Below are 16,305 nucleotides of genomic sequence, written 5' to 3' on the forward strand. Positions count from 1 at the left end.
TTGACATGGTTCTGTTTAGCATGATGGTGAATCATTTTTTTTTAATGAGAAACATGTTTACAGATCTCATTATTCAAAATTAAAGTTCTCTTCTTTGAAGCTTCTGGAAAACAAGTGGTCATAATTAACAGAAGCAAGCTCATGGCAATAGTAGATACTGTATATTTTGTAGAACAAAATCTCTGTGATATTATGCTCTCAGATTTTAGCTGATTTTTTAATTGAATTTTTATCTGTAGTTAGAACAATAGCTAGTACTTCAGATATTTTATAACATATATTCTTCTTTCAGTATTATTGGGTTTATTGGGAGTCCTACAGGTGTAACGATTTATAGGCTACAGTTATGATGAGCTCAGTTCATTTTCATCTGCTTTATACGTGCTATATGTATCCAGAACATATCCTGTCATCAATGGGTGTGAGGCAGGGACACATTTAGAATTCTATTCCAAATGAGAGATTTAGTTGGCTTTCTGAATGCAGTCATTTTTATTTTTAGTATTATTGCTTAGGATTAGTGCTCTGAGAACATAACTGTGCATGGACAGTCTTTAATAATTCTTGGCAGAATAAGCTATGCTAAATCTGGCAGGGTGACAAATACCATGCTTTTCCTGAAGAATTTTGGCCACTGTGGGATTTTTTTATTTTTTTTTCAAAAAGCATTTTTAAAAAGCAAAAATGAAAAGAAAGACGTCATGCTTTCTTTGAATCAGACCTGATAGCAACATGTCTGCAGGGTTGAACTTATTTACTGCATCTGACTGCATTCACACCAAGACCCCATTTTTGCAGTTACAAATGTTTGCTTGAAAAAAAAAGGTATTACATCCTTATCCTGAATACTTGTACCAATTGGCTTTTTGTGCTGTGCATGTTTTTTTCTCAAGTATGATTATGTTTAATGTTAGCCAGGAGCGAAAGAAGCATATGGAGAAACCCAACAATAGTGTTATTGTAATGATGACATTGGCATTTGGAAATTGAAACAGTGTTGTTGCTTTTCATTTTGCGAGCATTATTTGGACGTTTTGTTTTGCTTGAGGTCATCATTACAGTTTTACCTGATTCTCTCTTTCTGACACCCCCTTCCCCACCACCCGTATACCCACCAAGCCCTCTCTGGCCACCACTCTCAGAAAACTTTTGTATAAGCTCCATCTACAGTAGGAATCTACATCCTATCGTTTTGACTGTTAGGGACACAGTCAGATAAATAAGAGATGAAAGTTTCGGGACTTTTGAACTTTATATGTGACCTGCAGTCAGAATGAAATTACTAACCTGGCCAAGCTCTCAGTCCCATACAACAGTACATCTCTACTGTATAGGGAATTATTAGGCAAAATGCTTGGGCACATTTGAGCTTTTTGCCATGTGAACCATCTAATAATTTCACAGGCAACTGTGTAAATACTGCCATATACTAGTATAGGTGTTGCTAGTTCAAATTGTAAATATATGTTGTTCTAGGTGTTTTATGAACACACATAACTGTCTAAGACCTTCATCATATTTGCAATGAGCTGGTGTCGTTCAGCTTTTCCTCCCAGCCAAATATACTGTAAGCCTTCAAACCTAATAGTAGTTTGAAGACCAACTAAACAAGTGGAATCAGTCTCATTTGTTTGAAATGAAAACTGGCAGCCACACCATCTTTGTGTAGGTAACAACTGATGAGCCTGCCAATAACAATGAGAAATATGAAAATATATATTAGAGTGAAAACAACCAATTTGATCTACAAATGAAGTTCTCAGTTAGACACACCTAGAGGCAATTTGGCATAATCTGTCCATTCTACACAAACAGTTAGAGACCCTGAAGACATTACTCACTGAATACCTTTGCTGCTGGCTGTACTTTTGATTAATAGCAAGAAATTTGTTAATTTGCCATTACCGTTAAAATTATTCCTTAGACCAGGCGAATTGTAGTCCACTTTGCATGGACTCATTTTCATCGCTGTGATTACTAATTTTATTGTTACTATTATTAGTATTGGAGTTTGCATGTTCTCCCCGTGCCTCGGGGGTTTCCTCCGGGTAGTCCGGTTTCCTCCCCCGGTCCAAATGGTAGGTTGATTGGTATCTCTGGAAAATTGTCCGTAGTGTGTGAGTGAATGAGAGTGTGTGTGCCCTGCGATGGGTTGGCACTCTGTCCAGGGTGTATCCTGTCTAGATGCATGATGACGCCTGAGATAGGCACAGGCTCCCCGTGACCGAAGAAGTTCGGATAAGTGGTACAAAATAATATTATTAGTATTATTTTAAGACATTTAAACCGGGCTTATTCTTCTATAATTTTGTATCCAATAATCACATTCTAGTCTGTATTGCTCAAAGTTACTGTAAGTGCGAGTCATTAGGGCTCAGGGTTTCTTATTAATATGCCAGTACACAGTTATCTGTGCACAGTTGAAATCATTAATACATAACAACAAATGATGTGTCAAAAAACATAACAGTTCTAGCTCAGAATAAATATTTAAGGGTTTTGTAAAGAAGTTGTTGTTCTGAAAGATATTTCAGATTGTTTTGAAATGAAAGTTTCCCTAGATTATGGAGCCGCATTAGTTAGAAAACTTGACAGAATTGTCTAAAGATTGATACCCATGGACTAATAGCACTTCTACTAATAACACTTCTACTTTTATAACCAAAATGGCATTTTTTTTCCAGCTTGTCTACTACAATGCCAATGGCAGTATTTTAAAACAAGATATTAATATCAATAAAGTTCATCATATATGTAATAAGACATAAAGACAAGAAAATACATATTAATAGAAAGGAACATCCAAGCAAAGTAATTAACCCAACAATATGATTTTATTGTAAGACTGTAAAAGAAAGAAAACATTCAATATTCTTTCTCACTGTACTGCCAAATGCAAGCAATTCTACCAGATATACAAGATTCAAGATTTCAAAATAGATAAAGGAGCTGGATATGCATGTTCTACAAATTTGCTATTTGTTGTTAGATTTTATGAATGGAAAAAATCATCCTATTTTCAGCTACTGTATTCTTTCCATTGTTGTATAGATATCCAGTTCACTCATGTATCATTTGGATCTTCATACCGTGGAATACAGATACAGTATAGACATTATGTTACAGCGCTGACACACACACTAAGATTTTTTTATTTTTATTTACTTTATTTGGATAGTGCATAGTGGATAGTTTATAGCTCCTGATTCCTAGTAGTTAATCTATTTGACTTGTCCATCTTAATCTCCCATTATTTTGACAGTAAAGTTTAAAATCTTTTCGTTTGGTAGATAATCTATAGACACCTGGATCTCGCCTGTAAGCATGTTTTCTCTTGCACCAAACCAAACTTTTTTCAGGTTCATAAACAATATGGGGGGTTTGAATTGAGTACTCCTCTACCATCAAGACTTCTGACAATAAATAAAAACACCATTAAAGTATGACTGCAGTGCAGAGACATATTGTTTGGGAAAAAAGAACAAGGAAAGTTTAAGTTAGGAGTAATTATTCTTGGAAAGTAGAGGCATGTCTGACATCAGTCCGAATTAAATTAAAAAAGCTAAGCAGAGGTAGCTTTTAAAATAAATTGTAATTGTATTTTTAATGGGGATTAATTTTTAATCTTACTTGATTAAATATGTAAAGCCCAAAATGTTTTTGCTGCATTATATTTAGCAATGTTCTTCTACCATATTTTTCCATGACTGAATATCAAATGATATGCAGTCTACATAACAAGACAAAAAAAGACAATTATCTTATATTCTAGATCCTAAATAGAGAGCAAGATTAAAACTTTCTAGCAGACTACTAATATCCCACATAATTTTGGTATATGTTTTAAAGGCATTATCATTAGACTTTAAGACAATATCCCACATATACATATTACACATAGCGTGTAGAAAAAGTGTTGAAGTGAAGTAATCCAAGCACAGTGACATTTCTGGATCATGCAACACAAAACAATGTCTTGTGTGATATACAACATAGTTCTAAGCTCAGAGAAATGTGTTACATGCATGACTAATTCTTCACAATGGAAGAGAGATGGTTCTGGATGTATTTCACTTCTAGTGAGGAGACAGCTATCCACAATCTTTATTCTATATCCACATCTTCACCCGCAGATGCACATGGTAGTGGAGAGAACTGAAGCATGGGATTGAATATGAATCATGTTTCTTCATCACATATTATATCAGTGTTGTTATTCATAACTTGTCATATATCCGCTTTGCCATCCATCACAGAAAAGGACACGCTGCTGACCAAATATGACTTTCATTAGTAGCTTCCATGAACACTATGCGATCAGACAGGCCATTTTATTAGACATACACTTTGTACATTTCTAGTTCCAGTTAGTTATCTTCTAGCCCGTCATCTTTGTCAGTTTTGGATCAAAAGATTGCTGTTAGCTCAGTATGTTTGTCAACGCAACAACTCTGAGGTAACCAATGAACTTGTATCGCCACAAGAAACCCACTACCATTGCTGCATGGTAAAAAAAATGGTCCACCAACAAAATATTATCTGTCCTGCAGTGGTCCTATGGTGTCCACTTATACTAGATTAAATGGTTGATTGATGGTTAATTGTTTCTAGTAAAGTGGTCACTGTCTCAAATATTATAAAAGTTAAGTACATGTGTCTGTTAAACACATTGCAAGTCTGCTTACATTGAGATAGAAGCTTAAAGCTAAGTTGCAGCAATATGTATCTAATTAAAATATTTGTTCAGGATTCAGAATTCAGTATTTGCAAACTCAAGATTATGAACAATGTTAGAATGAAAGCAAGATTAATTACTAGATTTGTGGCAAAGTCTTTGGTGACTGCAAACAATGGACAGTCGGGTGTTTATATTAAAGTTTACTTCCTTAGTAAAATAGAAGGAGGACCGGTTTAAGAAATTTGCTTGAATGAAATAACATTGGAAAGACACAAAATGCCACATGATGTGAATTAGTAAACATTAACCCTGCATTGTGTAATAATAATTTTAAAACAAGTCCATTCATTTTAGAAATTGAAAAATGGTTGTAATAATTAGCAACCTTGTGACTGATAGCCGCAGTTGTAATAATACCAACAAAGAAGCTGGCGGAACTGGCTGAGCTCTTACCTGTACATAAGAGCAAGACTAAATCAGCAGATTAAGGTCAGAGCACAAACACACACCATGTATAAAGTCATCATTGATTGTCCTTGAATAATATAAGACAAAAATAAAATAGCATCATTCTGCATCATTCCAGGTTTTAGTGCTGCTTTTCAGTCCACCATCTCCTAACAACCCATTGAAGACAAACAATATAGTTCCATGATGTTTTTTAAAGTGCACTCAATAAAACTGCAACATCTATCACTGTGTAATGGTTGTCAATACATTTCCGGACAACCTATAAATGTTTCAGGTGAACATTAAATGATGTAAATATACATCCATTTGCTATATACCATCAGACAATAAATCCTTCTCTCTCTCTCTTTTAGCTGAAAAGTTGAAAGTTAAATGTTGAAAGATGAAATGTTGTCTGGGGCAAATAATAACAGAATTGTCATTATTTCAAACACTATTTAAGTAATGAAAACCATGGAAATTATTTGTAGTTAATATTTATTCATGCGCCTACAATCAAAAGGACAGGCAGACAGGGGTGTGTCTGGAGGCAGCATGAAAAGGCTATAATTTACGTCAGACAAGGAAAATCAATCAGGTCTGTCAGATCTATTCTATCATTTTGAGGATGCATTTGAAAGCTATACAGAAGCACAAAGAGAAGAGAAGACAGCAGCTTTTTATATGGTACTATAGCAGTCAGGAGGTGTAGTCTCAAGTATCTACTTGATAAAGACATATATTATAAATAGACAACACAATATAGAAATAGATTATAGGAAAAAATTGCTAAAATTAGTTAAAGGCCAAAGTCAGAAAAATCTACGAATTTAATCAGCTATTAATTATTTTCTGGTTGTATGTAGTTACTGATTAATACAAAATCTAACAACATTTCCTCCTGTTGCTAACAGTCTTATGTGAAATGGTAAATGGTACAGTATATAGCCATTATTTTTTGCTGATGTTTTCTTTTTTCCGTAATAACAATACCTTGATGAATTGCATAAAATAAAAATAAAAATAAAAACAATGTTGCATTCTACTAACATCCTGCTAGCTTAATACTTGATACCAGGGCAAGTTCATTGTAGTGTAATGAAGATTGGAACAATGAAGAAAGGAAATATCACTGTCCCAAGTAAGTATCTTCAAGTCTTTTATTAGTTGGCTTTCCAGTAATAAATTAGTGCTTTGCCTGCTCACTGGCACTCTGCACACTTTAATCATATATAGACTGCAAGTTTCTCACTTATGCTCACTTTATTTTTAAGACCAATAAAAAGCATCAAACATCCGAATGCAGAAAAAGTGTGATTTTTGTAAATGTAAACGTAGCATGGTTGCTAGTAGAAGATGGGCTGGTTTAAGTAAGTAAGTAGGTAGGTAGGTAGGTAGGTAGGTAGGTAGGTAGGTAGGTAGGTAAGTAGGTAGGTAGGTAGTTAGGTAGGTATGTAGGTAGGGAGGTAGGTAGGTAGGTAGGTAGCTAGGTAGGTAGGTAGGTAGGTAGTTAGGTAGGTATGTAGGTAGGTAGGTAGGTAGGTAGGTAGGTAGGTAGGTAGGTAGGTAGGTAGGTAGGTAGCTAGGTAGGTAGGTAGGTAGGTAGGTAGGTAGGTAGGTAGGTAGGTAGGTAGGTAGGTAGGTAGGTAGGTAGGTAGGAGTTAATTTATAGAGCACTTTTGAATTTAGCTTGAGTTTGAGTGAGCATTAACACCCTCACTATACGGTGAACAATTTATCATGCTAGTACATCCAAGGTCTCCACATCTATCACAGCCCTGAATTGTCTAACTGGCTTAATACAATGAATAAATAAAATAACATAAAATAAACAAATAGAAAAGAAAACAAATGTATTGTTTGTAAGCCTCTTAATTTTCTTTTTAATATTTCCTCTTTGGTTAACATGGGATTTGTGATTGGCCACCATCAGGTGTTGAGGCTGGTTTCCAATACCTCCTCACCTTGAACTACCTAACACAGATGTACACATGTTTACATGTCTGAATGTTGACACAGCCAGGGAGCTGATCATCGGCTAAAGGAAAGATGCAGGATCACACGCTCTGTTCACCATAAATTTGACTGCATTATGGATGGTCATTAGATTTATATTCTTCTTTATACACATTGCTAATGACATTACATCACCTTGGAATATCTGTATCCAAATCACCAAAGAACTCTACAATTTCATACAGTTTAAGTGAAGTTCAAGTGTCTTCATGCTTTTCTATAACTGCACCATTAGATTATTTTTACTAGTAGCATTCCCTGTCTAGGGATCTGCTTTTGTCTGGAGTAGTACAAACTGCTCTGGCTGTCACTGGATTTGAACCTCCTTCCCTCAAGGACATTTACACCAAACAGTGCCTGAAGTGGGCCTGGGGAATTATCAAGTACTGCAGAAACCCAATCCGTTTTACTCTGGCAGACAATACTGCAGTACTTGCACATATTTATGTGCATCCTTAGTCAGAGGCTGAACAAGGGCATTTCTGCACATTGTTGTTACCCGTACATAATTGTTTACATGGTTACACTTTGAATTTGAAAATACAGTTTATACAGTAGATATTATACATATACATATATACTCTCTCTCATGCACACACACACACACACACACACACACACACACACACACACACACACACACACACACACACACACACACATGCACAGATTGTGGTTTATGTTGACATGATTGCACCACAATTCCTGCTGAATTTTCAGTTGCATTAGAATCTCCAATTCTGCCACACCCTAAAGGTGAAGTGGAACCCAGTGTGGTCTTGAGCTTTCTCAAGCTTTGACATGTTTATGATTTGACATTCTAAATAGCATTTCTGCACATCACAATTACAGTTTGGTTATCTGAGTTACTTTCACCTTTTTATCAGCTTCTTTATTGCACCAATCAGTAGACTGTTGTGTGTGAAAATCCCTAGAGACCAGAAGGTGTAAAAATAATCAAACCAGTCAAAATCACAGATCCATGATGTTTTATGTGATTAACCAAAGATGCTTCCCAGATTGGCTGATAAAATAATTTAATAAATTATGCAGAATTATCATTGTATCCAGCAGACCACCTAACATGGTGATCAAAATGAGGGTCACTACAATGGTTAAAAGGAAAGTAAAAGATGTTACTTATATATAAGCCCATTTTATGGCCATTTACAATTGTAGCCATTAGTCTGCCTTTTTTGTTTGTTTATACATCAATCCAAGATACTTTAAATAATAGATTAAATAATTGAATGTTTGAAAGGTTTACTGTCATAGGAAAAAGCAAGTACATCCTCCTTCAATTCTGTCTTCTTATATAGCAGTGTCTCATCTTAGATAACAAAACTAAAAAATAAAAAATAAAAAAAAAGCAACAGATTTCCATATGTAACCATTTTCCCCAAAAGTCAAATGGACAGGAAGTATCATTATATCCAGCAAATGAACTAATTAAATTTTTGGAAGTGTTTACAAATCACATTAAGCCCAAATATATGTAATAGTTCTTTATGTAGCTTCCTTTATATTAGAAGTTTATTTATGGGCATGACTATAGTTATAGCTATGCAAACATATGTAGAATCTGAAGCACTTGCTGTTTTCTACTGACATGAAGACAGAAAAATTACAAATATCATTTACAAGCTTTACCCTTTATTTTTAAACCTGATTAAAGTCTGCAGTTTAACAAAAATAGCAATTGTACAAGCCTTTACAATAATTAGTTGCTTTAGATTATCTTTATTTATGTTGCATGCATCAATTAAAAAAAATCACTCATATACATTAACAATTAAGACAACAGTGTATAATTAGAAACATAATAAAGATCCTTTACAATGTGCAAGTGCATTTTTATATAATAAGCCAGAGAGATTTAAATATATGTGTAGGTTTTATAATGTGTTGTTTTATATTAGGTGTGGTCCATACTTTTTACAAAATGGCTTTGTTTCAGTAAACAAAACAGTGTGTGTAAATTGAAATAACTTCTAATTTAGTGCTATGCTAAATTACATCCATTGTGCAAAGTTATTGTTCTTTTCTCAAAATATAAATGGAAATCACATTAAGGAAATGTGAGCAGAAATAACAGAAGATACAGTTATAGTTCTGGAGGAAGATCACTTCAGTCCATTTAACAAAGGATTTTGGAGACCCCAGAAATCATGAGCTTCTTGTAGAATATAGCACCTATAACTATAATTCCAAGACAGGCAAATGCCAGTATGCCTACTGTCACACCCAGGGCTACAGAAGAGTCTGAAGCAGTTTTACTGGATGATACTGTTAAGAGAGATGACATAAAGAAAATTATTCTGACAGCTTGAAGATTTAATACAAAGAAATATATTTAGATTTATATTTAATATATTTATATCTCTTCCATAAAATAAAGCCATTTAACTGTTATGTATAATGTTTAACAATATATGGATAAACACAGCAACGGCAGTGGTTGTATACAACATTAGCAAAGAATCCCCTCTGTTAAATTCATGTAGCGTTTCATTACCTTGCTCATCTTTTGTTCCTGGGGCCGCGTCTGCAACAAAACAATAAGAAGTCAGATTGATATACAAACAATTTTACTGTGTGTGTGTGTGTGTGTGTGTGTGTGTGTGTGTGTGTGTGTGTGTGTGTGTGTGTGTGTGTGTGTGTGTGTGTGTGTGTGTGTGTGTGTAAAATTTGAAGCTCATACTGATGTCAGATTTGGTAAAGATGATGGGTGAGGTGAGAAGAGTGGATTCTGTGAGTCCATCTGGGGGTAAAGCTGTAGGTTGCAAATCTCTTCTCCTTCTGCCTGCAGCACATGACTGATGCACAAGAGAAGAACAAGAAACATAAGTGTATGTGTAGACAAGTTTTTGTACACAAAGGAAACTTGTGCTGTCATAGCATATGGACAGACATTATCGTAGGACAGCGGTTCACAAGTTTCCTTTGTGGGTATCGCTGGCCTTCACATACAGTACAGTACACAAATCTGTTTTTTAAACTAATATTCTTTAAAGCAGCTTTAATAAATTAACAGAACCAATTCAGGTTATGCATATACTGTACTGACACCCTGCCCCAGAACCAATATACTGTATATACTGGCTTAGAAAGAAAATTATTTATGAGAATATATATATATATATATATATATATATATATATATATATATATATATATATATATATATCTATACACATATATCGATACTCACCCTAAAGTTAACACAGGCTGAGCTCTCACACAGCCGTGTGATGCAGTGCAGGTAATAGCTAGAGACACTTTGGTTTTGTTGCTCTGTAAATCGGAAGGCTGGGAAGTAAAAGCGAGCAGTCTGACTCATACCGTTCTCCGTGACATTGGTCATTGGATCCTTTGTGCACCTGGTGAACATTAAACACAGTGTATATTAAGAAGAACTGCAAACTAGGCTGTATTTTGAGATATGGCCCTTTACCTCCTAAAATCTCTTTGGAAATACCTGACTGAAGCACGATCAAACATACAATTAGTTCTGTTTTCGTTAAAGCCTTATGATCAGTAAATTTCAAGTAATCCCAGAAATTACTCTAAATTACTGTAATCAAAGCTAATTCTTAAATTGTTGATCTTACAAATAAGCACAACTTAACAAATTAGTACATTCATAAAAGAGAATTTCATATAATCCATAGTACATAAACTTTAATCGGAATGTAATCTAGTTTTTATTCATTATTCACTTCAGTCATTATATTGCATTAAAGCACTAGAATCTGTAGAACACACTATATTAATATTGACTATGCGAAATATACATTGCATTGCAGAATTATTCATTATGATCCCATTCCAACTTCCCCTGTGTACTTTTCCACATTTTCTAACATGGAATTCAAATTAATTGGGATTATATGTCATAAATCTACAAAAGATTGCCCGAAATGAAATGAAGTGGTTTCTTCTGTGACTAATGCCCTATTTAGTCATTCATTGGATTGTTCACAGTGTGGCATTTTTTTTTTATAAACAAACCCTGATTGATATTTTTTCTGGAAATTTGTTCTGAACTCGTTGCACCCCAGTGGACTCCATTTAACTAATTATGTGACTTCTGATGGTTGCAGCAGAGCTAATTTAGTGAAAACCACTTTGATTTGATTTGTAAATCATTTTGCAAACTACTCTGATGCCTCACCACCACCCGTTCAAAATTATGTCCTATTCTGTGCAGATTCATGACACATTATCTCAAAGAAATCAACATTTTTTCCCCAGGTTGTAACACAGTACAAACTGTGGACAATATCAAGATAGTGAAAAATTATGCTAGGCAGTTTAATACAATCTTTTCATTTGTTGAATTTTGTTGATACTCTATATAACAACTTATAGAAATCTTTTCAGTGGAAAAACCTACCACATATATGGCGTGGTATAATTGTGAAATTGGGAGAACCTACCCAACAAATAGGTTATAGAAGGTAGAGCTGGTCGGGTAACGGGACACAGAAGCATAGCACCTGTCCAACAGCACGTAGTACCTATAGTGACGGAATCATCTTCACTACTAAACTTAGTCTGTTAACAATAAGGCATTTAAAGAGGAGTCAGAAGCAATATCCAATAAATAACGTTATAAAAATATCTCTTACTGAGAAGTGAGGTTGGTGGCTTGGACCATAACAAACACATTTGACTTGAGTTGAATTCCCTGAGTGGGAATTACTAGAGGCATGGTATAGTTTGCATCCTAAAAATAAGAAGATGAACAGTATTTGAAGTTTTCATAGTTTTAAAAACAAGTAAATATGAACATTTCTTATACACAGGTAAGTCACTGTAATGCATTAATTATATTACAGTTTCTTGTAGCAAATTTGCTGATATGCAAAGATATAGCGTTGCCTTACGCTGTACAGCTTGAGGCTGAGTGTGCTGATGAAACTCCCATTTCTGTCCCTCACAGCAATGGCAGAAGATGACCTGTGTGTAGAGAAGGTTTGTATTGTTATTAGCAAATACAGAGTCGGGCTTATTGATTATGCCAACTGTAATATTCATTCATGAAAATGAATTTTCAGTAGCATTTTAGTATTTTATATCTAAAACAGATGTGCAGAGGTTGCTCAGAGGTCACCACTATATCAGTGATCTTACAGGAGACATTTATCTGTGACTGTTGTATCCTATATACTAGTCTAGTAAAAGAAACATGAATACGCGAACCATGTTGATGTATCTATTAACTACAGGAAATACCTACACATCAAGTCTGGTGTTATTGATCAGGTACTGCAAAGGATAGGCACACGAGTAAAAGTACTTCAGGTCAGTGTTGTAGGTCACCACACTCACTGACGTGTCATAGGAACGCACCACACCACTGATATTTAGTGACTGAATGTTGGAAAAGTCTGCAAATATTCCGGTGCCTGCTGCACTAGTGGTCTGGGGAGCAGAGTAGATCCAAGGATTATAGACAAGATGTACAGTAGCAATGACTGACTAATTTAAAAAGACTGGTGATAATCTGTGTTAATATCATTGCAAAATATTAAATACAATAACAATCATACGCAGGGTATCAGGGTTGTGAACCTCATCTATACATGGAACTGCATTACAGAAGATTCAGCATTGCAGAAAATGTCCTAAGTTAAGATCTACTAAGTGAGAGGGTTTTTCATGAATTCATATTACAGATAGAAATCATACATTAAGTTAGGAATAATATCTTACACATTACTAATATATTTCAAACTGTATCTGTTTAGTGATAGATTTTTTTGTTCTGTTTGCCAAAATATTATCAAGCTTTTTTCATTTAAACCACTCTGACACTGACTAGGCATTTCTGAAGGATGCGCGAATGAACACTGTAAATGCATCTCTATAAATACATGATTCACATTCATGTTAATGAATAGGGTCTTTCTTTGTCCTGTGAGCTTCATATCTGACCTCTCAGACACATGAAAGTAAAAACCTCCCTTTCTTGTGCTTTTTTTGTTGTTGCACCCAGTAGGATCTCAATCTTGACCTATATTTGTATTTGTCTCTGTTTAGAACACATTAGCCATTCATTCCAAATAATGTGTCATATTTAGTTTGATCCTGATTAAACATTATACTTCAGGTTATGAAATAGTAATCTAGTGAATAATAGTTTTGTTACCTAGCAACCAATTCATGAATGCACAGCCACAAATTTAAGTTGTGGTTAACCTGAAATGCCTCCCCATTTGCTATATAGTCCACTATGAATGATTTGTCTAGCTGTAATAACTCATGAAAGCCAGAACTACATAATTTTACATAATTTTAGTCAAGATTTACAAATGATATCTATTTTGTGTCTGTCAGCTTGTCGTAAATATATAAGTACTAGGATTATGCTACTGTTGCCTATGAAAAGAAAACCATTTTTTTTTTTCATTAGATTTTTTGAACATTAGGATGTTTCTGTAATGCAGCCCTTTATTAGCATATGAATTATTTGATTTATAAATTTATAGTGAAAAACTCTTTAATTAAATTTATAGTAATTGTATATAAATCAATTATTGAGCCAATCCATATGACAGCTGGAAGTGATGCTCATTCTTATGTATTGTGTTGTAATGTTGTGTGAAAAAGAGCCATTTTCTTACATTGAGGTTGCTGCCACAGCTGTTGTTTGTACCAATGGGAAAGGTGAAGCGTAGCACAGGGGGAACAACTGAATTATCCAATGTGCCTTTGCAGCTTGGGTCATTAGTAATGCTGTTGACAAAAAGTGACGTCTCGTTGTAGCCGGCATAGATAGCTGGGCAGATCTGTATGGTTAGACTAATGGAGCTTGTTCCACAATCAACAGAGATGTCATTGTAGTCTAAAGAAGGAAGAGAAGTTTGATTTAAAAATGCAGTTTCAAGTTTTGCTTATGTTGTCTGATTGTTATAGAATTTCTTAGGCAGGTAATTATAAAAAACAAATGTTTGATACTGTGGTAAATTTTTACAAAGCATTACACATAGTTCTAAATCAAATATTATGGATGCTGACAATAAAAAAGTCGTCAAGTGAATCATAATCATAAAAAGTTACCTGGTAATCTGAGAAAGCCGGCACAATTGAGTGTTGTTTGACTACTAACAGCAGCCACCGTGATGAAGAGGAGATAAAGCTGGAGAAACATTTTTCACTTCTTGGTTGCGCTCAAACCTGTGCACAAGGAACACATATTCAAGTCAGACACTGCAACCTCCAGAAGTTTACTATAAAGCAAACTGAAGAACATACGTCCCAATGACAGATCCAGAGCACAAGTACGCACCTTGTATCAGACACTTCAACTTTGCACTTTGGTTGAATATTCTCAACTTTGGTTAGATGTTCTCTGGCTTAATGCTTAGTAGAGCTTAATGGTGCATTTTTATAAGGCATGTTCTTTAGCTGGATTGGACCAAAATAAGGTCAGAGCAATTTTCTCTGTCCCCTGTGTCTAGCATTTGAGAATAGCCTTTATGTGAATACTTTGTGCTGTGGAACCATCTCTGAGTGAAATGACACGCCTAAAATGGTACACAAAGATATACAACTTTCAATGACCTGCTTTCTTTGTGTGTCCTTTTAAATACAGAATCTCTTCACACAACAATAGAAAAGTTCAAGAAGTATGTCGTGAGCCCCAGGTGTTGAAGACAATGCTTTGAAGGGCCTTTTCAGGATAGTTAACATCGAACAATATGTCAAGAGCCTTTATCTTGACTGATAGAAGATCCTTGGAACACATAATATACTAATCCGAAGTTAAAGTGCCATAAGAAGTAACACTATCCTTGAGATATTTTTAAAGAGAAATAAAAAAGGTAGACTGGACATAAGTCACATATTTGTGGTAATCTTTAACCTGATATCTGCATCATGTGTTTTCCATGAAGCAATAAAAACACATTTCAAAAACATTAAAAATTTCTGCACATGTTCAAGTAACAGTACATCCTGTCTAAATGTTGTTGTTTTTTTGGGGGGGTTATTTCTATGACAACATGTTGAATACACGTCAGATGTCTGAAGGCTGAATTATTTTCTTATATTTTGTGACAGTTTTACAGAGTCAAGTTTCATGTTTTAATTACACGAAAGTTTATACACCAATTTAACCCAATTATTGGATTTCTATCTTCTTATCCTCAGGCCTCTCTCTAGACAGAATAAAAAAATTAATTGTAAATGATATTTCCTTTTGACACACATTGCACAGTGAGCCTGTAGTTGTAAAATAAATACAAGTAGAAAATTCACTCGTATACATTACATAAACTCCATTAAAGCACTGCTTCAAGCAGGGAACTAATGTAAACACTTTGTTTTAAGGAACGCATATTCTTTGTTAATTACAGTAAATTAAATATTTATATTCATAAACCCTTCTATTGGTTCATAAGTTATCTGTTATTTAAAAATGGCTAACAAATGCTTAATATCTTTTGATAATAAACAATAAATAATGACCTTGTTATTTACTACCGGTCATGAATCAATAATCAAAATTCACGTCTTAATATTGTATAATTTTATTATTGTATAATTGCCAACATACATTCACTGAACACCTGTATTAGGAACGCCTGTACACCTCCTCATTTACAGTAGGCAGTTATCTAATCAGTCAATAGTGTGGCAGCAGTGCAATGCATAAAATCATGCAAAATGCAAAATTTCAAGCATCAGAATAGACTGGACTCTTAAAAAGTAGCCTGGTCTGATCAATCTCAATTTCTGCTGAGGTACACATATGGTAGGGTCGGAATTTGGCGCTAACACCAAAAATCTATAGACCAAACCGATATTGTGTCATCAGTCCTGGCTGGTGGAGGTGGTACAATGGTGTAAAGCTTTTCTTGGCACACTTTGGGCCTATTGATAACAAACAATCATTGCTTGAATGCCACAGACGATATGTGTTGTTGAGTATTGTTGCTGATCGTGCATCTCCCTTTATGGCAATAATCAACTATCTTCAATAGGTTACTTCTTGCCTGATAATGTCACAAAACTATTTCAAAATTGTTTCAATATTATTTAATAGTTCACGCAATCTAAAGTAGTGTCACTAAATAGAAGCAGTTTACTAATTTGTGACCCATATTCTAGTTCATTCATTCATTCATTCATTCATTCATTCATTCATTCATTCA

The 16,305-nt window shown here is 34.6% G+C and overlaps 1 protein-coding gene across 2 annotated transcripts; it reads right to left on the reverse strand.

Annotated features, from left to right (window-relative positions):
- Nucleotides 1-7,890: 7,890 nt before the first annotated feature.
- On the reverse strand, nt 7,891-14,588 carry si:ch211-103f14.3 (zona pellucida-like domain-containing protein 1). 2 transcript variants are annotated; one of them, XM_047805016.1, is made up of 11 exons: nt 14,405-14,429; nt 14,210-14,326; nt 13,774-13,994; nt 12,387-12,571; nt 12,034-12,106; nt 11,776-11,873; nt 11,584-11,664; nt 10,356-10,524; nt 9,846-9,960; nt 9,660-9,689; nt 7,891-9,430 (listed from the first exon to the last, which is right to left on the reverse strand). In XM_047805016.1, exons 2-11 carry the CDS (start codon nt 14,298-14,300, stop codon nt 9,282-9,284), a joined length of 1,212 nt encoding a protein of 403 aa, XP_047660972.1. In that variant the 5' UTR covers nt 14,301-14,326; nt 14,405-14,429; the 3' UTR covers nt 7,891-9,281. The 2 variants fall into 2 exon arrangements, with proteins under 2 accessions (XP_047660972.1, XP_027007381.1); XM_027151580.2 differs by lacking the exon at nt 14,405-14,429 and adding an exon at nt 14,439-14,588 and having other exon boundaries at nt 8,129-9,430.
- Between the last annotated feature and the right edge of the window lie 1,717 nt (nt 14,589-16,305).

The sequence above is a fragment of the Tachysurus fulvidraco genome, chromosome 20 (genome assembly GCF_022655615.1).
Source record: "Tachysurus fulvidraco isolate hzauxx_2018 chromosome 20, HZAU_PFXX_2.0, whole genome shotgun sequence".
Lineage (NCBI taxonomy): Eukaryota > Metazoa > Chordata > Actinopteri > Siluriformes > Bagridae > Tachysurus > Tachysurus fulvidraco.